General features: G+C 50.4%; 1 protein-coding gene across 11 annotated transcripts; it reads left to right on the top strand.

The window, feature by feature from the left end:
- LOC117706606 (uncharacterized) lies at window positions 1-23259 on the top strand. Of its 11 annotated transcripts, none has more exons than XM_076932675.1 (10): window positions 1-324; window positions 614-782; window positions 3080-3145; window positions 14505-14599; window positions 16115-16306; window positions 17813-17984; window positions 18928-19145; window positions 19502-21490; window positions 22370-22751; window positions 22996-23165. In XM_076932675.1, the coding sequence occupies exons 2-5, from the start codon at window positions 667-669 to the stop codon at window positions 16252-16254; spliced, it is 417 nt and encodes a 138-aa protein (XP_076788790.1). In that variant the 5' UTR covers window positions 1-324; window positions 614-666; the 3' UTR covers window positions 16255-16306; window positions 17813-17984; window positions 18928-19145; window positions 19502-21490; window positions 22370-22751; window positions 22996-23165. The 11 variants fall into 11 exon arrangements, 6 of the variants coding, with proteins under 6 accessions (XP_076788790.1, XP_076788792.1, XP_076788791.1 ...); XM_076932680.1 differs by lacking the exon at window positions 16115-16306 and having other exon boundaries at window positions 8-782; window positions 19507-19604; window positions 20877-21078; window positions 21369-21490; window positions 22996-23258; XM_076932679.1 differs by lacking the exon at window positions 16115-16306 and having other exon boundaries at window positions 8-782; window positions 19502-21078; window positions 21369-21490; window positions 22996-23259.
- Window positions 23260-24506: the final 1247 nt, after the last annotated feature.

Here is a 24506-nt window from a genome sequence, read left to right on the forward strand (position 1 = left end):
CTTTGAGCCTGTGGCCCCACCCCTCCTGTCTAGACATCCAAGAGCTGGTGGCCCTGTCCCTAGTCCAGGTCTCTGCCCTTATCTCCCAGTGGCCACTTATTCCTTCACAACCAAGAGCTAAATTTGTGATTAATCCAGTTGGTTGGACTAGGTGGCCTGAGGAGTTCTGGGGAAGGAGGGACTGAACACCTCAACCTCAAGTAGCAAAGGGTGCCTTCTACAGTCAGAGTCAGCTTCACTCTCCACCCCGCCCCACACATTCAAACACAGCCTCAAGTTCAAAAGTGAATTAAAACTCAAAGAAGCCTGGGGACAGGGACAAGGGTACTTCTGTCATTCATTCTCTTCCCTGCTTCCTTGGGGACAAGGGTGGCCTGGAGGAACAATAGTGTCCCCTGGCCCCTTCTTCCTGCATTGGGTTAGAAAAGGCAACAGAATGCAGTGGGGATGACAAAGACACACACACACACACACACACACACACACACACACACACACACACACACGACTTGAGAAGGGAGGAGGAGGCTCTGGCTGGACAGACAGACTGTTATTTTGGTGGTGGTTATGGTCCCAGATAGGGGCAGCGTCCCCTTTTTTCCTGGCTTTCCAGGGAGAGCAGCAAGAGAAAGAAAGAAGCAAACGAAATTCCTGAATGGATAAGAGATGCTACGTCAGCGGTACTGGAGCCGCATCCTCCACTCCACACGAAGAGAGAAGCTAGGAGAGAACAGCGGGCAGCGGCGGCGGCGAGTGGCCTCTCCGAGCGGCACAGAGGCAAGGCAAGTATACACTGGGGTCCAGGGAGGAACATAGCCCTGGAAGGCATCTGGGCTGGGGTTGGAGGGTGATAGGAGTCAAGACATCCTAACCTAGCCTTCCTCCTGGCTAATGGAGGCTGGTACCACAGAAAGGAAAGCTGGTAAAAAAAAAAAAATTGGGGGCGGGGGGTGTCCATAGAAAGGAGGCAGGCGACAAGGAGGAGTGTGTGGAATTGGCCTCTTGCCCACCCGGGTTCACTCTTGCCTCCTGGGCGTCCAGGACATCCATCGGAGCTGGAAGCAAGGACTCTGCCCCAGGCCAGAGGCCCCGGTCCCTCTCCCTACCCAGCCCCTGCCAGCCCAGAGCTCAGTAAATTAGTCAATGAGATTGGGGGTGGGAGGGTGGGGAGGGTCACAGTGCTACTGATCCTATTAATCCGCCCCTCCCTTCGCTCCCCCAGACATGGCCAACATCTTAATGCAGCAGAGGGAGGCTGGAAGGAGATCGGAGAGCAGACACCAGGGAAGAGGGAAATGGCTCTGACTCTGGACTCATGGGCCTCTTCCCTGTTCTGCCTTATTTCTCTCTGTCCCAGAGAATAGGTTTTAGGGGAAGAACAGGTCTGGGAGCACTTTGGGGTGAGGGGAAAGAGCCTACATTTCTAGGAAGGTAGAAACCAGAATTGGGGGAAAAACCATTTTACAGAATTCATATTAATTTCATTCTTCTTTACCCTGTTCCCAGAAAGCAGAAAGGGAGTGAGGGGCAGACTTGGGCTCAGGGAGCTCGGGCTGGGGGAGCTCTGATCAGCTTTCTTCACATTTACTCTAACATGGTTGTTCTGTCTTAGAGTGGATTTTGTTTTTTGTTTTAATTTTTTAAAGAGTACCAGGATACAAGGATGGGGCCATCCATCACTCTCCTGCCCTAAGTCCCCACCTACACTGTAATTTTGGCACACAGTCTGGAGTTATGTGGAACAGTAGAGATTGGAACAGAAAAGACCAGTCCTGGTGCCCCAGAGGCTAGGTTCCTAGGAGGGGTTGAGGCTGTCAGCTGCCATACATGTGCACATACATGTCCTGTGTACACTGGGTTGGCTTCTTACAGTTGGCCCTGGGTACTGTGAGCCTGGGGTGTTTGGACAGCAATAGGTAAAGAAAGGAACCCCTGAACTCTCTTTGAATCAGGTCAAAGAAGTGGGAGGCTCCTACCTGCCGTAGCACCTGTCTTCTCTCAGGTCAGAAGATGGGAGAGGAGGGTCCCCTTTGATGATAGTTTCCGAAAGGGACTCCCCTTCCCCCCAGTGAAGAGGTAGTGTAGTGGGCTGGTGCAGCGGGGCGGGTCAGTTGGGCATTGCTGAGTGTGGGAATACGTATGCAGAACACTCCTAGAAAGCCAGCCTAGGTGTGAGGCTCCTTTCTGTTCCGCAGCTCCCCGCATTGTTCCCTCCCAAATTCCTCTGCATTTTGGTTCCTTCCTGACTTAAATAATAAAATAATTAACATGGAATTTCATTAGAGTGTTTTTAGGAGTTACCTATGTTGTTCCCCAAACCCTAATTTAATCTGAATATAAAGAACTAGAAAAAATGCTGTGAAATGTGTATGGAGCCCTCATCGAACATTAAATAATACGCAGTGCTTTGTATTCATGCCTTTTGTGTACATGAAAAGAAGAAGACTGATATCCATAGCATGTCTTTTTGGCTCCTGAGAGATACAAGGATTTAAAGACAGAAACGGGCAGGGAAAGGAAGGGAGGTGATCTGATTGCAAAATTCATGTTATTCCTCCTTATTGTTTTTTTTTTTTTTTAGATGAGGTATTAAACTTTTTTGCTCCTCTTGCCTCTGTTTATGGAATGCTGGCATTACAGGTGTGTACCACCAGGCCTAGCTATGATTGAGAATATCTTTGATGCACACAGCACTTAATACTTAACAGACAGAAATATAGCCCTGACCCAGGTTCTTCGTCTCACCTATGTATGCACTGTGGTAGCCCAAGAAATCTGTGAGGAGAAGATGGTAGGCTTTAGCTTGCTGTGAGAGAGCTCCTCCAGGTGGGCTCGCCTGGGGCGCTGGGCCTGGAGGACTGGGTAGAGATGTAGAGGCACTGTAGTGAGGTCAAGGCTGTGAGACCAGAGTCACCCAGCAGAACTGACAGAGAAACCTGGCACGGTGTCTGGCCAGTCTTTTGTTGAGCCAGCTGGGAAGGCTTGAGTCCTGAGGATCGAACTGGGGAGCGATAGGAGAATTCTGAGGAGAATGCTGATGGAGGGAAAAGCCCTAACCTCTGCATTTTTCCCTCCACAGAAGCAGCCATCCACCCAGAAGCAGCCTCCTTGTTCGGCTTGTTCGGATGTCATCTCTGGCTTTGGGGTATTTATTTCCTTCCTTGCTTTGATGGTAGTGTGGGTGGGGGATGGAAAAAAAGGGTGCTAGTCCCATTACATCCCAGCTCTCTACCCCACTCGCTGTCTCTGCTAGTCTTCAGCCTTTGATTTTGGTCTATTTTGTAGTAAGACCTGCATTGTCAGAGCTAAGAAGCAATGCAAACAACATAGCCTGGGGACAAAAGGCCACCCCGTGTCTGGTTCTGTGCAGAGAGGAAAGCACCCTCCCTCTTCTTCCACAGCTTCCTGGGGGAAGAGATGGAGGTCTTTGATTCTGGGGGAAGTGGTTGGCTTGAGAAGGGGACAGGAATAGCTAAGGGGGTGACAGGTGAGCCAGGAGAGAGTGTAGATTGGAATGAATGGGTCCCTGAGGCCCTTAAATCGCTGAGTGGGTACGTGCACCTTTAAGCATTGGGAGATAATACTGCTTGGCTTTTCCATGAATTTACCACTGAATCTGTCTGAGTTTATGGGTGTGACTGTGCATGCCTGTAATTGAGTGTGGGTGCGCTTTACACATTCACGCTTTTGACTACAGACGATCTTATGGGAAAAGCCCAATATGGATGACTAAGCTGACCCCCTGCCATCTTGGTCACCATGTCTCCTCTCCCTGAGTCTGTAGGACTGGGGCAATGGGCATGTGAGTTTGTGGGGTTCATGTCTGTGAGCAGACCAAGAGAGCTGGGAGAGCTGTGTTTCCACAGCCTGGTAATGCTCCCACTCCCAGAGAGGGTGTGTCCTCAGTGGCCGCCTTCTCTAAATCGAGTCTCCAGGCATCCTAACCTCATTTGTACATATGGAAGCCTTAAAAAAAGAGAGAAAACACCATTTTTAACTGCTGTTGCTTTTATTTGTCCCAATGCTATAGACATTGCAGGCATTCAATAACAGAATTCTGTTTAATAGTAGCCACAGTAATTAGCTTCTGTTGCAGAGATAATTGCACCCTCAGATGAAGCTCTGAGTTTATCTTTAAGGCAAATCCACCTTGCAAACAAGGGAAAACTATTTTTCTTATAAGATCTAAGCATAAGTCCCTTTTGCACTACCATACTATTTCAAGAAAGTGCTTTACTGCCAAAGTTTACATAGGGACTCAAAAGGCCCTGTCCAGACAGCTTGTTTCTGTCCTGTGCTTCTGTTTCTGTGGGCCCTTCAGATACAGACAATAGGTGGGCAGCTGTATTGATAGGGGACATTGGCCTTGGTTGTAGCTGTGGCTCAATGCTTGGGTGCTTGCCTAGTATGTCTTGAGTCCTGGGTTCGATCCCAGGGCCCCAAAGGATGAAGGCTCCTGGAACACTCACAGACTCCTATTAGCACAAAGAGTTAACATGTTCTCCCAAGAAGTACTCACAGTGAGGTCCATAGACCACCAGAGAGTAGACTTGTGCTGGAGGAAACAGAGAAGGCTCTGCTCCTTAGGAGACTGAGGCTGGTGAGCCCTCTGGAACTATTGTACCCAGCTGTGAGTCCTGCAGATTTGCTGCATCCGGTGCTGTTCTCTGTTGTCTTCTCTTACACAAGTATATTTCTCAAAGATTCTGCATGAACTTTACTTACGTTTTTTTCTTTGTGGAGGAAGAATATGTCAAAATAACAAAACAAAACAACAACAGCCTTGTTCTTGAGGGCCACTTTTGAAGGGGTTTCTTGTTTAAAACTGGAAGAACATAATTCATACTCAGACTGATTACAGTTAAATGGAGCAGAGGATCCTCTGCTTCTCTCTGAGCATAGGGAGTTCCCATTTACACTGGGGTGAAGGTGGCATTCACCTGCACTCATAAAGGATCAGTGGGATGCCAGCTTGTCCTGTGAACCCAGATAAAAATTGCTCCCTCGGGAACTGGGCAGAGGAGGGCATTCTATGTGCAGTGAGCTGTTCTTCTGTGGGTTGTCTTCTCCTTGATTTGGACGCTGTTAGACTGAACTGCCCCTAAAATGCTCAAAGTCAATGTAAAAGACGTCAGGACTTTATTCTGTATCTGCTGTGTGGGGAACACTTTTGGAACACAGCAAAGTGAGCTCATTTCTTCGTTCAGGTTAATTTTGGGAAAGTCCAGTTGAGTCTGAATTTGGCCATTAGGAATATGGGGTGGGAGTGTACATCCAGCAAGGGAACCTTTGTGTACAGGCACCTTCCCAACAAAACACAGCAGTGCTGAGAGGGAAAGTCTGAGGAGCCCAGCTGCCTCTTACCTCAGGCTTGCAGGACTGTAGGGCAGGGAGTCCCTGAAGAGGGCAGAGCACAGTAAAAATTGGTGAGAAGGAAGGGAGACATCTTACAGGCAGATAAGGCTTTCTTATCAAGGCTGGCCCTGACCTCCAAACCTTTTGGTGTTGGGAAGGGAGGGAGAGGTGAAAGCACTCCCAGGGTTTAAAGCAGTTTTGTGGGAAGAGCAAACCAATGTTCTTTGGAAGCTAGGCCAGCATGTGTGGAGGAGTTTAGTGTGCATGTGGCATGTGTCAGGCATCCTGTGAAAGGGCATGAGGTGGCATGCAGAGAAACGTTCTTGGGCTTGTGGCATGCTGGAGCACCGCAGTAAAGGGCCTTATTTGGATGGATTTAGGGACTGTATTTAGCACCATGCCCAGAGGGAGGGGGTGCCTAGAGAATACTTGGGGGAAGAGCTTCCTTTTTTTCTGCAGGTGAACTACAGCTCCGGGGAGCCCCCACACGCCAGCCATAGGCATACCATTCTGAGCTGTAAGGGTTGGGGCTTGGGGGGCGGGGTTGAAGGAAACAGGGTAAAATGTGCCTTTTTCTCTGCCTCTGTCCTTCCACCCCCACCATAGGACAGGGCTTAGTTCTGGCAAAGCATCCAAGCTGTCAAAGCTTCTAGAACACCTCTCCCCCAGCTGGGTTTGATGTGGCATACAGGCTTGTAATCTCAGCACTGGGAGGCTGAGACAAGACAATCAATATTCCAAAGCTGGTCTGTGCTAAAGAAAGTTCAAGGCTAATCTGAGCAGCTTAGAGTCAGACTCTGTCATAGACTAAAAAGTGAAAGAGGCCTGGGGAGGGGGAATGGGGGGGGGAAGGAAAAGAGGTATGGGGTAGAGGGTCCTTGCCTGGCCTGTGAGAGGCCCTGGGCTTAACCTTCAGTACTTAGTTAATGAGCCTTTCTCAGAGAAGAGCCTTAAGACAATGTAGAGGTTTGACAAAAAAAAAAAAAAAAAAAAAAAAAAAAAAAGAAAAAAGAAAGAAAGAAAGAAAAATTAAAAATCAATCAATCAATCAATCAGTCAGTCAATCAATCAATCAATCTCTGGCTAAACCTGGTTCTGAGACTGTCCTGAGACATGGAGAGATATGACTGCTTGCTTCAATTGCTATCATCTTTCTGACAGGGATACAGCCTGTAGGTTTTATCTCAGCTCAAGCCGGCCCCACCCACAGCCATGCAGCCAGCATTAACAGCAATGGACATTCAGACATTCTCCTGTCTGGGGGGAGAAGCACTAAGTTAAACCTATTAGCCATCATCTCCCATCTAAGTGAGGCAAACACTACACAGGTCTGGCTTTGTCTTAGGCTGTTCATAGGACTAGCAGATAGACAGGCCCAATGGTTAAAATAATGGTCCCCTTCGTGGACTGCTGGTGACCCAGAGTTTAAGGGTCCCTGGTTACAGGAACTGGTTACAGGAACTGGCTGGTTTAATCGGACCAGCAAGATTTAGGTATCTTAGCCAGTTTTATAGAAGGGACCCAACAGAGGGTAAGTAGGAGGATGAAGGGATACCTAGCTCACTGGCACACACAGCAACTCCTGGGGCCCTCAGCTCACTCTGAGAACTTCGATGTAGATGTAGCTAGAACCCAGATGTCACCCAACAGCAACTGGCTACTCCCTGGTGCTTCTCTGCTTCTGTTTCTTCAGTGGAGAGAAGAATCTTCTAGCTGAACTATATTGAGAGCCAGGTGGAGAAAGTTGGGGACGAGGACAGAGCTTTGCTGGAGACTTATATTCCTTGGGAACCCAGCTCCAGAGCTGGCAGGCCACCAGACTGCTGGCTGTGGTGCCTTGGAGCCTGGAGGAACATGAGTAGAGGGAGAGACCTGTTAAAGGTCTCCAAGACTTGGCAGAATTCAGTCTCAAAAGCAGCTAGGATTCTCAGCTGTGGTTATCTTTCCTCACCTGGAAACTTGATGCTGAAAACAGGTTCAAGAAACATTCTCCTGAAATGCAGAAGAGGGGCCGCCTTTGCTCGCCCATTGTCTCCTAGTAGGAAACTCAAACTGCACAATCTTCCCTTCAGTGTTTTGAGTAGAAACCCTTGAACAAAAGAGACCCTTGCCTCTTCTAAATATTAGGATCACAGTTTGGGAGGAATTAGAACTCAAAAAGACTCCTCCGGTGGGAGGGGTCAGGGATCGATAGAGTCTCCAATCCATATCCCTGCCTCAACCTCCCCGTGCTGAGATTACAGATCACGTCTCTTTGAGGGAATTTTATTTTCTATCTTTGTGCGCTGGTCCTGGTGCAATGTACCATAGAGCCCAAATGGAAAATGTAGGATACAGAAGAAGATGAGGGTGGCCATCGGAACCGCAATTGGCAATGGATTACAGACGTGGCAGGCGGGTAGTAGATGAGGCAGCAAAAGGCTGAGGATTCGCATGAAGACATTGGATCCCATTCTCTGGGGGAGGGGCACCCCAATTGCATGCCTCGGACTGGCCTGGGGAGGGAGAGGGACGGGCATGGAAAGGCTGGGGGGTGGGGGAAAAAGAAACGAGGCAGTGACGTCAGACCAGGTATAGCCAATCAGGGGCTGGCCTGAGGAAGGAGTGTGAAGGGATGAATGAAAAGTCCGGAGCCTGAGAGCGCCCCCGCCAGAGCAGCGGCCAAGGCTGAGGAGGGAGCTGGGTCTCGAGACCCTGCTCCACCCTGCCTGCTCCCGCTCGGCCCCATCACCTGGCAAGCCCCGGCATCCTCGACCCACGTCCTTGGCGCTGCCTAGGTAGGAACGCGCCTGAAGACCGTGCAGGACACCACCACTGGGCATCCTGGGCTTGATGTAAGTGGCCTGACCCGCGTGGGGCACGAGGTGGGGAAGCGCCTCAGTCCAGCGCGCGCGTCCGCCACCTGCGACCACGGAGCTCCGCACCCTGTGCACGGTCCCTGGACCTCCTTCCAGTGGGTTCAGTCCAGATCGCCCCCCTCAGCCACTAAGGGCGTCTCTCTCTCAGAACCCCCAGCTATTTTCACATCTCTCTGGGTGATTTTGGCTGCTTTTTGTACAAAAGCGGCTCCCCCGCGGTTCTGTGGATCCAGGGCTCGGCGCACCTGCCTGGCCGCCCTCTGCCCTAATCCGCACGTCCTGACTTCTAGCCCATCTCTCTCTCTGGGTGGGGTCTTTGCCCTTGGGAGAGTCGTCGGGGGAGTCTCAGGATCACCCTCCACCCCGCCGCCAGCCACAGGCTTCCCTCTGGGCTTCGGGGTTCTCCAGTGCTGGGGTTCCCGTCCCGGGCTTCGCGGCCGCTCCCCTGCAGTCGGCAGCTCGGAGCAGCTCTGCGAGCTCGGCTCTGCCGCACCCACGCGGAGCTCACACTCGACCTTCCAGAGGAGGGTGTGGACACCGTGGGAGGTTGGGGAGGCCTCGGCCTCGGTCCATGCGGTCTTCCCGGGTGGCACGAAAGGCCCTGAAGCCTTTCCACCAGCACCGGCGGAACCCTGCTTCTGCACGGAGGAGGAGGGAGTGGGAAATGGGCGGTCAGGCTTAGGGCCGCTTGGATCCAGCCTAGATTCTCAACCTCAGAACCGTTGGCGGTAGCATCCTTTCCTCGCCTTTTTGAGGTCTCGTCGTGCTAGTGCGTGAGGTCCAGGATCTCTCGTCTCTTCGCCTCCACACCACGCGCGTCCCCCATCCGCCGTCGAGCGACTTGAGACTGCGGAGGTCCAGGCGGCGGCCGGGAGGCTGCGTGGAAGAGGAGGCGGCGGCCAGGAGGCGGGGTTGGTTGTTATCTTTGGTTATCTAGCTGTATGAGTGGTGTGGAGTCTTCATAAAGCTAGATAACCGAAAGTAAAAATAACCCCATACACTGCGCAGAGGGCCTGGAACGTTGGTGGCGGCAGAGCTGCAGGAGGGAGAGCCACGTCAGGCATCCCTCGAGGCTGGAGGGCTGGGGGAGGGGGAGTCGTCGCCTTCGAGGGTTGCTCAGCCCGAGCCGCCTCGCGATCCCCACCCGCAACCTGCTCAGCTGGGAAGAAAGCAAGAAGCCGCTTTGGGGTCGCAACTGGAGGCCTGGTCAAAATGGAGCAATCCGGGCCTCAGTCCGGGGAAGCTGCTCCCGGGAGAGAGAGAGAGCCCTTGGAATCTAGTTGAAGGGTTGGAGGGAACGTGCAAGCACCCCTCTCCCCCCGACCTCGACGCATCTCGGGTGGCTAGTGTGAGCAGCTTCCCTCTGACTCTTCGAAGCGACTGGTAGAGTTCGAGGTTCGTAGGATATCTCTAGAAAGCTGGCTTTTGCTTTGGTGGGTTCCCTGAAGCCCCTCAGCTTTACTGGGAGCTTAGATTGTCCAGGTGGAAACAGGTGTAGGAGTGGGGAAGGCTTAAAAATAAACACACACAACGAACTTATTAGAGAGAATGGCGAGGTAGAAACAAAATAACGCACGAGAGCAAGAGCCAGAGTGGCCAGAGACCCCTTTACCCCAGGGGAATTCTGGGAACCTGGGGCGCACGCAAATTCTTTGCTTTCACTTTGGCCTTCAGAACCAGAGTTAAGTCTAACGGGACTATCTCGGGCTGCTTTGTCATTAATGGCTAAAAGTGTACAGTCGGGAGTGGGGGGGGGGGCTTTAGAGCACCCACGTTCAGATCCTAGCCTCGCTCTTGGAAATCCTGTCCCAAAGGAACCAATGGCCTCAAGGAGCTCCGAGGAGCTCAAACACAAAGGAATGTGTAGCTGTGCTGCCCAGAGAAAGCAAAGAATTAGAGAGATTAATTGGGGCTCCTGTAAAAAGAATCTATTTATCTTGCCTGACCTAAATATTTTAGTGAAAGAGGGTTTCTACAGCTGAGAAGATGGTCTAACAAACATGGCCAGGGCTAGGAATCCCCTTCTGCTCTTATGGCTCTGGGCCGAACTTGACCAGCTGGCACTTGGAGACCAGGCCTGTACCGACTAATAAGAGGCAGAAAACTGGGCTAAATATCATCACCCAGACTCCAGCGGTTCTTATAAATTTAAATTTTCCTCCTAGGACCTGATTTTATAGCTAGAAGATAATGATTCAATTTTGTATCACATGGAAGAAATATTGGGGAATCCACATTCAAATTCTGGGACTTCAGGGAGCCCATTGCCCTTGTGTGTCTCCTTTAGCACTTAGGGCAGGGAGAGAGGCCTCCTACATTCCGGGAGCTTGGGATTTGTTTTGTTTTGTTGTGGGGATGGGAGAGAAAAGGAGCTGAGTCCTAGACTGGGACTAATGGTTTCATGGCCAAGAAAGAGTTGTTTTTTTTGTTTTTGTTTTTGTTTTTGTTTTTGTTTTTTTGTTTTTTGTTTTTCTTTTTCCACCATCTAATACTGCCAGAGAGATGCCATATTATCCCACGTTACACAGACAGAAGTGAGCAGTCGATGTTACTCACTGGCTTGACACCCAAAGCTTCTTTCATTCACTCTGTCATGAAGAGAATCACACACACACACACACACACACACACACACACACACACAGAGGAGCCAACTGAGAAAGTAGAAAGAAGAGAAGCCTCATTGTTATTGGGAATTTGCCTGGGCTGAGAAGGGGCATCAATAAAACAAGCTTTCTTATAGTTACCATCTTTAATGTTTCCTGTATGGTGTTGGAAACGTGCAGTCCAGTCTACACTGTAAATTCCAGGACAGCCAGGGCTACACAGTCCTCTATCACAGCACTGGCCTATAATCTGAGCACTTTCGAAGTAGAGGAGGGAGGATCAGGAATTCAAGGTCATCCTGTCTACACAGCAAGTTCTTGGACATCCTAGAGTCCCCCACAAAGAGAGAGGGGGGGTTCATTCCCAGGAGAACTTAGAGCCTCAGTTGCTAACCACACTGATTTTACATTATTGTTTCCCATGAGCACGTTGGATCACAAGCTCTTCAAAAGAGAAGGCTTTAGGAAAAGGAGGAATAGAGGCCAGGGGGTGCAGCTGCTAAGGGTTTGTGTCTTCTTCAGGTGCACACTGGCTGTGTATGTGTGTGTTCTCAGCAGGGCAGCAGGTGCCCTTTGTGAAGCCAGTGTGCCTGATGGTGAGGATAGGGAAACAGCCTGTGTGGATTGGTATGAGGTTGTGTAGTGAGCCAGGAGACTCAACTGGGACACTGGGGATGCTAGGATGTGGCCATGAAAACCCACAGAAAAAAAGCTGGAGTTTATTAAATGCAGACATCACAATGACAAAATCTCCTCCTCCTCTCCTTTGTCTTAATTTTTTAAAATTTATTTTGTGTCTGTAGTTATACATTTGTAGGTCAGAAGACAATTTGTGAGAATCTGTTTTCTTTTTCAACTATGTGAGTTCAGGAGATGGAAATCAAATGTCAGGCTTGATGACAACCACATTTATCCAGAGATATATCCATGGATATCTCTCTCTCTCTCTCTCTCTCTCTCTCTCTCTCTCTCTCTCTCTCTGAGACAAAGTGTAGCCTGGGCTTCCATGATGACAATTCTCCTGCCTCAGCCTCCCAAGTGCTGAAATTAATTACATTGAGCCATCATGCCTGGCTTACCACCCCTTCCCCTCTATAGACATAGCACACTCCTTACCCAATTAAACTGCAGAACTTCTTTGGTCTTAGTTCACATTTTAACAGCTACCTAATTGAAAAGCCTCCTTTGTTTAAGAACTGCCGTTTGTATTCTTCAAAGTTTGCTATATCAACCAGACTTACTGAAAACCAAATTCACAGGTTTATTTTCTTTAAAAAAATTTTAAAACGATGTTTGTCTCTGTGGGTGTGTTTTTCCCTGTGTATGTCTATGCACCATATATGTAATGCCCTCAAAGGCAAGAAGAGGGTGCTGGATCATCCTGGAACTGGGGTTACAGATATCTGCGAGCTCTCTTGTGGATGCTGCACATTGAAAACTGGGTCAGTACAGCCATGTTCTTAACCACTGGGCGTCTCCAGCCCCTCGGCTGGCTTCCTGACCCACTTCCTCAAGCCCTTGTCCTGTGTCCTTTTGCAGAGCATGCAGTCCAGGCATCTGAAGGCAACTTTCTTGTAAATATGTGACTCAAGTTTTGCATGAATTCAACCCAGAGACAATAACCCCACCCCTTCTAGGCATCTAAAAGGTCTTACTGAGCCAGGCATGGTGGACTGCTACATGCCTTTAATCCTAGCACCTTTAATCCTAGCACTTTTGAGGCAGAGGCAGGTGGATCTCTGTGAGTTTCATGACAGCAAGAGCTACATAGTGAGACCCTGTGAAAGAAAGAAAGAAAGAAAGAAAGAAAGAAAGAAAGAAAGAAAGAAAGAGGAAGGAAGGAAGAGAGAGAGAGAAAATCAAAGAAAAGGAACTAGGCTTTGTTTTGGAACTCTGGTCTTAGGCATGTCACATACATACTATATCTGAATTTCCCAGGTTGATCTGTGTAGCAAAGAATGCTCTCCACACCATGTGGTGACACCCACAGGGAGGCTTTCCTTCACTGCAGAGGACTGAAGGCTGTAGCTTGGAAAGATCCCTTTGGGATGTTTGTGACCCAGGAACTGTAAACCTTTAAAGGAGGGCTGAAGAGGGTCCCCTTGTCGGTCGAGCCTGTTAGGGGAAGAGCTGGGGTCTGCACTGCCTGTCACTATCCAGAGTCATCCTGCACCCACACCTCTCTTTGTCAGATTTTGGGGGCAGAGTTTCACTTTTAACTCATATTGGCCCAGAACCCTCAAAGTAGCCAGGGATGACCTCTAACTGATGGTGATCCTCCTGCCTCAACCCTCCAATGCTTACAGGCATGCCTGGCTTTGTGCTCTTTCTTCTAAGAACATGTGTGGCTGGTTTCAAAGTGTAAGTGATAGTTACAACCCTCTGTCATTAAATATTTAGATTCTAGATTCTAAAAGCAGGAGCTGGGCTTAAGTGGTTCATGCCTGTAATCTCAATACTCAGGAGGCTGAGGCAGGAGTGTCCAGAATTCAAGGTCAGCTTGTTCACACTGAGATCTTGCCTAAGAAAATAATTTTGAAAAGACCCCACAAAAGAGGAAATGGGGACATTGCACCAACAGGCAAGATGGGCCAACTCCCCCAGGAGGTGGGTGAATTTAGGTTAATGGTGGTTTCCAATGACTGCAGGGGAGAAGACAAACCGAGAAAACAAACATTTGGGATTTGAAGAGAAGGGGGAACAGAGTTATGGGAGGAAGGGTGGGTGTGCTTTTAACCAAAGAGAGAGGTGAGAAAAAAGGGAGGCTCCTTGCCACCCAGGCTTTGCCAAGGCTAGAGTGACACCCCTCCTCCTGCCCTAATCCCCCATTAAGGCAGCTCTGAGCTTGTTATGACAGCGGCTGAAGGCGGCTGAATTGCTGTTTGCTGTGTCTGCTAATTGGGCTGAAGGGCTGAAGTCTGGACACTGAAAGGGACCATTGTCGCTGTTTACCTTCCACAGCTGCCTCCCTGGGACCCTCTGGGTGAGGGGAGTCGCATACCCTCAGGTTGTAGCACCCATTCCCTGTGTCCATGCAAGGGTACTCTGTGGGGGCACTGCACATCATTGTCTTGTCTGGTGTGAGTTTCCACAGCCCAGAAGAGGCAAGCCTGACACCCAAATGAGCCTCTCGTCCTTGTCAATCCCGTCCCCCAGTAGCGCGGGCACTCTTCTGAGCCAGTGCTTCCAGACTTGGTTACACACCAAAATCACCCTTCACCTCCACGCAGATGTTTGCACTTGGCCCAGCCCAAAAAAACTCAGAGAGGAAATGAAGCTTTGTAGTCTGTACCACAGATACACTCTCCTCCCTGTGCTGAGGACACAATTTTGCCTGCCCAGGCCCCTGCTATATCTATAATACTCTTCTTCATCTTTATCACTAACTTACGTGAAGAGCCTTTAGTATTTAGAATGGAATTTAAAGGTCTGTCTTTGACCTCAGTCTTGCTCTTCCCTAAGGCCAAAAGCACTGGCTCAGGCTTAGAGGAGCCTGTGGATTTTCCAAATGGATCCAGTGGAGAGCTGAGCTCACCTGAGGCTCTTGAAGATCTAAGATGAAGGGTGGGGAATGTAGGATTCATCGACTCCAGCACCCTCCTTTCCAATAGCAGGAGACCGCCTCCAAAATGTTTTTTTCTCTTTCCTTACTGTATCCAAATGTTTCTGCTTCTCTTCCCTTCAGCTTCTCCCCTGGGCGGGTGGGTGCTCCACCCTCCCGCCCACTCTCTGAGGACGTGATGACCGGTGGTATCCAGCACCACGGACAGCTCCCAAGCGGTAAGTGAGCCTGCCGATCCCTTTAGGAAAATGGTGGTTTGTCTATTCCATGCAATATAGCACTACAGTCCAGATCTGATGAGGGATGGCTGCCCCGGGATCACTGGGCTTGAACTGGAGCAGTGGTAGGAAGGATCTCATGGAAGTCATGTAAGGTGTAGAATGTTCAGATCAACTGAAGCTAAAACAAGCCTTAGTCATTATATACAACCCAGAGAGGAGAAGAAATGAGACACAGGTTCTCCAGCTGGTGAGGGAAGCCTGAAGTGAATCCAGCCTAGCCTTTTCCGCGTCTGAATCCTCCTTTACCAGTCTCCTTGCCCAGTTCTGGCAGGAGTTTTGTATGGGATGTTACACACAAAAGGTCAGGATACATGTCTGGGAATGTGAAGTATCCCTGAGAACCAGGGAGAGGTGGAACTGACTGTTCTCACTGTCTGAGAAGGCTTTGAGGGGAAAGCCCTGCAAAAGGCATGGGGAAGGCTTACCTAGCAGAAAAGACAAGGGGCCACCATCTGCCAGGGTATAAAGGCCAGAGGATGGCCCCAGGAGTCTCCGGAGGCCAGCAGGAGGCATGCAAACTGGACTGGGGCCTGGGAAAGGCCCTTCTGTGTGCCCACGCTTGCTCCCCCAACACCATGAGCCTAGAGACAAAGGGACCACTCTCTCACATTTGACACTGCCATCTCCGGCTGGCAGTGCCAGGTGGCAGGGGCATCAGGGGGTGTCAATCCATTATCCACCCCCAGCCCCTAAGTCCTCTGGGGCTGAATGTTGGGGAGGTGGGTGTTCTACGCTATGTTGCCATAGTAACCACCCCAACCCCCTACCCCAAAGCACACAAAAAGATAGCTCTCACCCCCACCTCTAGGAGAAACCTGGGTCTGCCTGGGAATCTTCCCTTGAGAATCCTCCTCTCTAATGCACAGCCATGCCATTCTTGTGCCTGCCCCAACCTCAGCACCCGGGGCCAAAGGCCCATAGGGCAGTGAGGCTGCTAAGTTCAGTATCCAGGCATGTAGGGGGCACCCATCCCTTCTACTTAACTCCCTCTCTTCTCAAGCTCTCCTGTCCTCCACTATAGCCAAAGCCATCCTAGGACTCCCCAACTGAAGCAGTGGGCTATGTTGGGACCCTGGCCTTCTGCTTTTTCCCCAGAAATAGACACCTGCTACCTTTAGCAAACCTCCAGGCTGTGGGAACTGCAAAGAGGAGGGAGCCATTCCTGACACCCTCCATCTGTACCCTCGCCATTACTCATTAAGCATTCTGCCCCCTCCTTCCGCTCGTTAAGCCTTATTTGCATATATTTGCATAATACAGTTCATTTGCATTGCAGGAGGCTCATGGTAGAAGCCAGGAAAAAAGAGATGAGGGGGGGGGTGGAGAAGAGAAAAAGGGAGAGATTTTGTTTTCATCAAAGTGTGGGGGGAGAGCTGGGGGGGGGGAGGCAGGAAGAGGATGGAAATAAAAACTCATACTACTTTCTTTCTTCCCTTCACCCTCCCTCCCTAGTTGGACTCAAATGCCAAAGAGAGATGCCAAGGGGCTGCCTTTTCTGTACTTTTTTTGTCTTGCTTCCTCCGGCCTTGGCTCTTCAGTCAGGGGGGCCCCCCACCTTGTTGGAATCAGGCTTCAGAAAGAAAGCTGGGTAGGATGTGAGGCTGTGAGAATGGAAACATAGGAAGAGGGAAGCCGCCATCTTAGGTAGGTAGCGTTTATAAAATGGCCGCTTCTGAGTGATGTGGGCTGAGTGCCAGCCTGGGTGGTGGGCATGAAAGAGAATGACAACATAAGGAAGGATTTCCTGGCTGACCAAGAATAGACCTGGATATTACTATCAGTGGAATTAGATGGGAGATGGGGAGGAGGGAAGAGGGTTGCTCCCAGAAGAATTACGAGATTCAGAGGGTGGTAGAAGCCTCATCCCTGGATACAGATCCCAGAGGACTCAAGAGTATGGGTGATGTCAAAGGTGTGGAAGAGTCAGGTTGGAAAGACCAGCAGGAGAGGGACAGGGTAAGGTATGGGTCAGGCAGGATCATCTGCCAGTTGGAGGTCTCAGGACTGTGGAAAGCTGCACTAGACTAGCAGTATATTCTCTGGCCAAGCCAGCCACTACTATATTTGTGAAACTATATACTTATGAAACTGTGCCTTCTCTAGGGCCATTCACAGCCTCTCAACTGGGCCAGCCTTCTTTGCCCTCTGTGCATAACTTCATGCTTATTTGATCTCCCCAACCTCTGCACTGGCCTTACTTTTTGTGTTATGTCCTAAACAACTTGTTCCTGGTCTCATCCACTCTGTCCTCTGGATCAGCCAGCTGCACACAGAAGTGATAGCACTCCTGATATCCCCTCTTAGTCACTTTTGTAGCTTCAACCTCTGCTAAAGGTAGACACTCTGCTAAAGGTAGACCTTGAGCTCAGAGATCCACCTGCCTCTGTCCCCTGAGTGCTGGGACTAAAGGTGAGCACCACCAATGCCACCACTGCCACCGCCACCCAGCTCACTCATTTTCTTAACATTGGTCTATTCATAACTAGAGTGAGCAAAGTAGTGATGGTGCACACCTTAAATCCCAGAACTCTGAGTTCTCGGCCAGCCTGCTTTACAGAGTGAGTTCCAGGACAGCTACACAGACAAACCCTGCCTAAAAAGAAAACCAAACAAAACCTAACCCCCCCCCCCCCCGAGTTATACCTTATCCACTGCTCAGTGTCCTGCCATTGGCTCCTAGATCAGAGCCTAGAGCCTGAAATAATCCTATGTTTAAACCCTCTTGCAAAAGACAGTGGAAAGGCACCTTCTCTTCTAGCCTCTGAGATGGCAGAGCTCAGGAGGGAATCCTTCTTAGGGACCTGAGATGCTCACTGGTATGAGCTGTGCACACTCTGGTTTTCTTTCCTCTAAAGCTTATAGGCCCTTGGGTTCAAGTTTTTAATTTTCAGGTTTTTTGATTTATGTATATAAGTGTGTTCGTGTATGTATGTGAACCACATGTATGTCTGGTACCATGGAAATCAGAAGAAAGCATCAAATCCCTTCAACAAGTGTTCTTAGCTCCTGAGCCATTTCAGCAGCCCCAGGTTCAAATCCTGAACACCGTCTGAACTAGTCCTGTGTCATCATCATCAAACCCTGTCCCTCCCTCCTGTGTTAACTCCTGTGTCCAAGCTTTTCTTACATCTGTATGTTGATGCCTAGCAGGTTCTTTGAATGTCTAGTTCATGCGCATGCCTGGAGGAGACTCCCATGGCCCTGCAGAGGGAGTGGTCTGGCGGGAAAGCAGACACAACCCACCCCAGACCTGTGGTTTCCCTGCAACAACCCTATTGGCTTTCTGGAGGACACTTTTCCTGGAAGAAAGCAGTGACTCAAGGTATTCAGGATTTTGGGCGGGGTTAGGTGGTGGGAAATATCAAGGAAGTAAGAAAAAGCATGGTATATTTGGGGACTTGCCTGACCTTCGAAGGAAGTGGAGCCTTAGATGCTGAAGCAGAGAAGCTGGCTTAATGGCCCAGGATTTATGGAAGTCAGCCATAAACTCAGAGATGCTAGGGCATGGCACCTGGCTGGGTGGAGCTGCATAATGTCTAGGAGGTTCACATGAATACAACCTACTGGTTTCTGAGCGCTCACATTACAAGCAAAAATGTTTGAAGAAGTCAGGTACTGCAAGGCCAACTGGTACTAGACTGGAGACAGGGAGGAAGTTCTGCTTAGAAATTTCATGGAAGAAGGAAGGGGATAACAGATTACGAGAGTGGGGAGAGGGATTCAGGGCCTAGTCTGAGGGGATTCAGTGAGAGCAACTGAGGTAGGGAGAAGAGGCCATGCTGCTGGTCCCGAGGCTGCAGTGTAAGCAACATGCCAGGCTTTACACAAAGGCTTCTCTGTAAGTGCCCTTGGCAGTGGCTGTCAGGTGAGGGGACTTAGCTCCGAGGGCCTTCAGGGCATTGGGGGTAGGCTGGAGGTGGCCTCGGACTTCCAGCAGGTCCACACTAAAAGAAAGAAGCTAGGCCTGGCTAGAGTCTCCCAGGCCAGGCTCCCATCCACTGCCCAGTCAAGCCCCCACCTAGGGGGCTTTTAGGCCCAGCCTCTGCCCACCTCCTATTCTTCCAGCTGTGCCTCTCTGAGTCTTCTAGCTTTTTTTTCCAGCCCACACATGCCCTCCCAGGCTATGGGTCTGCTCTCACTGGGCCTGAGGGAGTACCACAGGGGATCTCTTACACTGAGGACTGTATTGGGAAGGCGAAACAGGCAAAAAGGTGTCTGGGGAAGGGGGACATTGTTTCAACCACTCTGCTCTCTATCTTCTTCAGCACAAGTTCTTGCCTGGCCTCACTTCAGGGTCTCTTCCTGCTGGTCAGCCCTGGGCAGAGATCATCTCCCTCATCACCAGGCCCTTGCTGCCTACCTGGTCCTTCTAACTGCACTTTGGGTTTGGAACACTTTAAACAGTAGGATGACTGCAGGCCAAGAGCTCAGGCTACAGGACGGACAGCAGAAGACAGAGTCAGTGCTGGACAGACTGGACAGGGTAAGATCCTGGCTCTCTTCACTTGCTAGTTAAAGGAGTGGGGAGGAGAGTTATTAGTGCCTTTGGACCCTGACCTTTATAACCCTTTGTAGGGTGATGTGCAAATGTTCAGGGCTGGATGCTGAAGGACACAGTAAGAGGAGGTGGGCAGAACTGGAGGGACAGTTTCCCAGCTCTGGGATGCCAGCTGGGGAGAGCAGAGTTATTCTGCTCTGTTTGGTGACTGGAACTGAGTCTCAGGCCTGAGATCTTAGAGAGTGGCATCTTGTTGTTAATGCTGCATTCTGCTGAGGCTGTCTCCCAAATTGCCCACAGCTGACCCTGTTCCTTCCCTCGGTCCTCTCCTTTTTCTCCAGAGCAGCATAAGCCAGGCGCTATGGAATGTTCGGTGAAACGTTTGAGGACCTACAAGGCCTGCCCCACAGTCTTCCAGCCTCCGACTCTCTGGCCGTCAGCATGGTCAGCAGTGTGCTACTTTTGGGTCTGTTGGGATCCCTGAGCCCATTGTCCAGGGAGACTCTGAACAGGGGGGTCTTTTGTCATGACATGGTTGTTCCTTGTTGTGCAAGCAAGAGTCAGGGGGAGAAATGACATTGGCTTTAGCCCCCTGCCAGCAGCACCAGGGCCTCCAGGACTGGAGGGAAGAGCCAGGCTGAGGCTGGCATATGGAAGAGAGCATGAGTGGTGGAGTTTCACCTGCTAGGGCTGCCTTCTGCTGGGCTGTCCATCTGGCACCAGCTGGCATACCAGCTCCGCCCCCACAGCCAACCAGACTCCTTCTGCTGTTGCTATGACAATTGGCTGCCATCTTGATACTCCGGGCACTATCTTCTCTCTGATTTTTTCCTATGGGGCTCCTGAAAGACAGAAAACAGATTCTCAAAATTTCCTGTCAGAGCTAAGGAGTGGTGGCACTCACCTTTAATCCAAGCACTTGAGAGGCAGAGGCAAGTAGATCTCTGTGAGTTTGAGGCTAGCCTGGTCTATAGAACAAGTTCCAGAACAGCCAGGACTATACAAAAAAATATTCATGTCAGTATCCAGTTTTTGAACATGGCCATGAGCAGGGTGCTTCATACCTGTAACCCAGCACCTGGAAGGCTGGCCAGAAGAGTGGTGACTTTGAGGCCAGCCTGGAGCATAGAGTAAGGCCCTGGTCTCAAAAACAAACCAAATTTCTGAGTATGATGACCCATGCCTTTATTCCCAGCACTTGAAAGACAGAGGCAGGAGGATCTCTATGAGTTTAATACCAGCCTGGTCCACATAGCAAGTTTCAGACCAGCCAGGGCTACATAATGAGACCCCATCGCAAACAAAATAAAACCAAATTAGTTAATTATCATGGCCAGGTCAGCTGGTAGAGTGTTTGACTAGCATCCACCCCCAGTACCACACAGGCTTTAGCTGGTATAATCCCTGCACTCAGGAGGCTGAAGCAGATGAACTGCTACAATTCTGAGGCCTGCCTGGGCTATATTATGAGTTCCAGGACATCCTGGGCTCTATCTCCAAGAAACATAAAATGACAACAGCCAAAAAAATAGGCCACTGGGTCCAGCTCTGTGCTATGTCTAAGAAGGAATCAGTGAGACAGCTTTGAAGAAGTTCAGATCCTGTTTCTGGGTTGGGACTGAAGCTCAGGGCTGGGGTAGGGGCAGGGGTGGCAGGGATGGGAGAGGAGCCAATCCTGTTTCCTGCTTCTGACAGACTTTTCCTCATTCCAATCAGGAAGTCCCACTGTTTTTCTTATTCTTGTCTTGAGAGCCTTCCCCAACCATGTAGTGAAGATGGACGCAGCCGTCACACCCCTTGTCAACTTGCTGTAGCTGAGATGAGAGGTGGTGAGCAGGGAGCGGCCACCCAGCTTTAATCAACTTAAAGCAGTTCCTGGCCCTAGAAGGGAAATGGAAATGGAGACTCAGTTGACTTGGTATGAAGTTTAAATGCTCTGTCAAAATTTGGGGGTCAAGGACGGTGAGATGACTCGGTGGGTAGATTCACTAGCCTCTAAGCCTGAGAACCTAAATTAATATCCTCCCCCCACATATGGAAGGAAAGAACAGACTTCCAAAAGTTGTCCTCTGACCTCTACACATACACCATGGCCTGTGCACTACCCCCCCAAAAAGGTAATATATTTAAAAAAAAAAAAAAAAACATGGGTGCTGCCATTCAATGTCCCCCAGTGTTTTGGAACTTTCTTCCCTCACTCCCTGTCAGCACCCTAGAGGAGGCTGAGCAAGTCCACTGCAGAGAGGTCATTCCCTAGGCTGGTTGGTGGAACCTTAAGGACTCCTGGGAAGGCTCCAACTGGTCCAGTTTCTTCTATCACACAACAGAAGGTGAGGAATGGCTGCCGTGGTTGGAAGAGCACATTGACGCTGAGGGGCCAGCTGGTGAGAGGCAGGTGGAGAGGACCCTGCTTAAGAGGGGGCTGGATGGGAAGGCTGGGTAATTTATGATATCATTGTTCCCGCCCCTCTTCCCAGCCCCCTGCCACTTTACTGTTGCTAGGAGATCCAGGCTGGCCCTGTCATCTGGAATACTCCTCCCCAGCCAGGGTAGGCCCTACCCTGAGTGACATCAGGCCCTGACACACACCAGCGTCTCCTGTGGATCCCTCTAGGTTCAGCCAGCTTGGGAGTGAGACTACCCAGCAGAGCAAGTGGGGGTGGAAATGGAGCCAGGCAATAGACTGTGGCAGGGAGGAGCTCTCTGAAGGCCTGCGGGTGGCCCTGGGAACCAAAATCTGTAGGAACCCAAGTTTGTAAACATAATCCTTATCTTAGAGGGAGGGGGCTTTCAGCAGACTGATCTAAACAGACTTCTCAGCCCAATCCCTCCAGTCAAGGTTAAGGCCTGACAAAGGTGGGGGAAGAGAAGCTAAAGAGAAAAAGGCTGAGGAGAGTCCAGGCACTAGAAGGTGACTGTGAACAGAGTTGGGTGGCACAGGGATGTAGCCGAGATCACCTCTTCTTTCTGGAGTTTTCTTAGACAGTAAGGCTGAAGAGGAGGTTGGTACAAGAACGCTGTAGGTTTCTCAAGCTGCAGGATGCCTTAGCACTGGCCTTTACTTGGCTACCACCGGCTTTTATCTCAGTTTATCTGCCCTGGCTAAAACCCAAATGACCCTGTCCCAGGACCACAAGTACAATCAGAGGTCCCTGGAGTCCGGGTCTGCTCCCCAGAGTCTCAGGCTGCTTGTTCTGTGCTCCACACAGGGCTCCCTCCCTCCCAGTGGTGATTTCCTATGGACCAGATTCCAGCACAGTGGAGGGCCAGAGCTCAGAGAACAGACCCAGCAGCATAAGAAGTCTCTAAGGAAGTTCTACCAGTTTCCAGGGGCTGAAGGCAGGACTGGAGAAGAGGCTAGCCAGGCTGCAGAAGTCAAAGGCTCTCACACTGCCATCTAGCATGCATTTACCATCCTAACCAATCATCCTGGGCTCCAGCCACAGATCTAAGCCACATCCTGACACTCTGCCCTCTGTGCTCTGTGATGGCCCAGGGGAGACGCTTAGCCTTGGCCCCTTGTCTGCTGGTGGAGAGGACAGACACCCTTTCTGGACTACAGACAGCTTTTCTTCTGTCTACTCCTAACAGGTCTCCATTCAAAGAGTACTTTTATTCATGAGTATGTGTTGAGTGTAAGTGTGCATACGTGTGTATCTGAGAGATTGTGTGTGTACGTGTGTGTGTGTGTGTGTGTGTGTGTGTGTGTGTCTTGATATGGGGTTCTGTTGTGTGGTTCAGGCTAGCCTTGAACTCAGAGCAATCCTCCTGCTTTTGGTTCCCCTATATTGAGATAACAAGTCTTTTCCCCACTCTTGACAATTTCTCTTTACAGACCAAAAAAGAAGACCTCACCCTGAGCATCCCTGCCATGCAAAATGTGTTCACAGACTGCCAACAGGCTGGCTCTAGCAAGCAGACATGGACGGAGGTGGAGGTTCAGCCTGGCAGCTTCTCCCCAAAGCCATGGAGAAAGAGCCTTACTTGCCTGGTTACTTCCAGCAAGTTGTCCGGCCTGGCCCATCTATTTCCCCTGTTGCCTCTCAGCTGGGTACCCGAGAGCCACCCCATCTCCAATAAAGAACATTGCATACTGAGCATCAGTGTCTGCTGCCTGGGTGTGCTGGGCAGGGACAGGGGCATTCTGGGTTCTTCATACTAGAACTTCACTACTGAACAATATAGCCACACCAGGTGGGGCTCCCTGAAGCTCCCTGCACGGCCAGGATGGCATGAGGACAGTGTGCCTCTCCCTACCCTTTCTGCTAGCCTCCAGCTTCATGAGCGCTCCACCAATTGTGGGATTCCAAGAATATCAGAGCAATAGGTTTACCCCATAGCCTAGGGAGCAGAAGGCAAGAACCAGAGGGGGCTGCTCTCCAGTCAAGAAGCAGGGTTGCTGCCTCCCTCATCAGAGGCTCTGTTTCAGAAATGGCTTCCTGGTCTGACAGTCCATAGATGAGGAACACCCCTGTCCCACAATATTATCATTCTCTCTGTCCTCTTGGTGACACAGAAAGGAACAGGGCTAGCAATCAGACAATAGGAAAGAAATGTCAGCCATAAGACCTGACACAGAGCTCGGGGGAGCACGGAAGAGCCACAGCAAGAAACTTGTGCTTTTGACCTTATTTCCCCCTTGTAACAACACCCACATCCAATGCATTACTGAAAGCATTGCTGGAAGCGTGAGCAGAGCCCAGACTTCACCCTTCAAGCCCCACCCAGAGTTCTTCCTGTCTGAACACCTCCTTGAAACTTCTATTTGAATCCCAGAATTTGTCTAAAAACAGAACTATGACACATGGCATAATTGTAACACCATCAAAAGCAAAAGGGGCTATCCTCAACCATCTACCCTCCCTCCCTCCCAAGAGGTAGCCATTAGCCCCAAGCCCTCCCCGGGGGCAATCCTCATGCATCTCAGCATGCATCTGTGCACCCACAGCCAACACTGCAATGCTTCTCCACAGCGTTCCTGCACAGACACACACCTGACATTGGCCGAGGATGGCTGCTCCGGGGCTACCTCAACCTCAACCTGCTTGGGGGTGAAGAGTCTGCCTTGCATGCTCCAGCCTTGCATGGTTCAGCAAAACAAAAGGTGCCCTCAATTTACAGAGGAACTGAGGCTGTGAAGGGAAAGGACCAGCCATCTTAGAGGACCCTTAGCTAAGGGTCCTGAGCACCTTAGAGTCAGGAAAGCCCCATGAGTCTTAAGAGTCCCCATAAGGATAGAGCCTGGGATTTGACCAGGGCTATGGATGCTGCCTGTCTATCTAAGCAGTTCATCAGGCTAGAAGAGTGCTTGTGAGGGTCCCAGGGCTCATTTCAGGGGCTTGCTCC

The sequence above is a fragment of the Arvicanthis niloticus genome, chromosome 4 (genome assembly GCF_011762505.2).
Source record: "Arvicanthis niloticus isolate mArvNil1 chromosome 4, mArvNil1.pat.X, whole genome shotgun sequence".
NCBI lineage: Eukaryota > Metazoa > Chordata > Mammalia > Rodentia > Muridae > Arvicanthis > Arvicanthis niloticus.

Coding starts and splice junctions, on each gene's coding strand:
- LOC117706606 (XM_076932675.1), top strand. CDS start 667: ATGCTACGTCAGCGGTACTGGAGCCGCATCCTCCACTCCACACGAAGA. Junction 783..3,079: donor CCGAGCGGCACAGAGGCAAG/GCAAGTATACAC, acceptor TTCCCTCCACAG/AAGCAGCCATCCACCCAGAA. Junction 3,146..14,504: donor ATGTCATCTCTGGCTTTGGG/GTATTTATTTCC, acceptor TCTTCCCTTCAG/CTTCTCCCCTGGGCGGGTGG.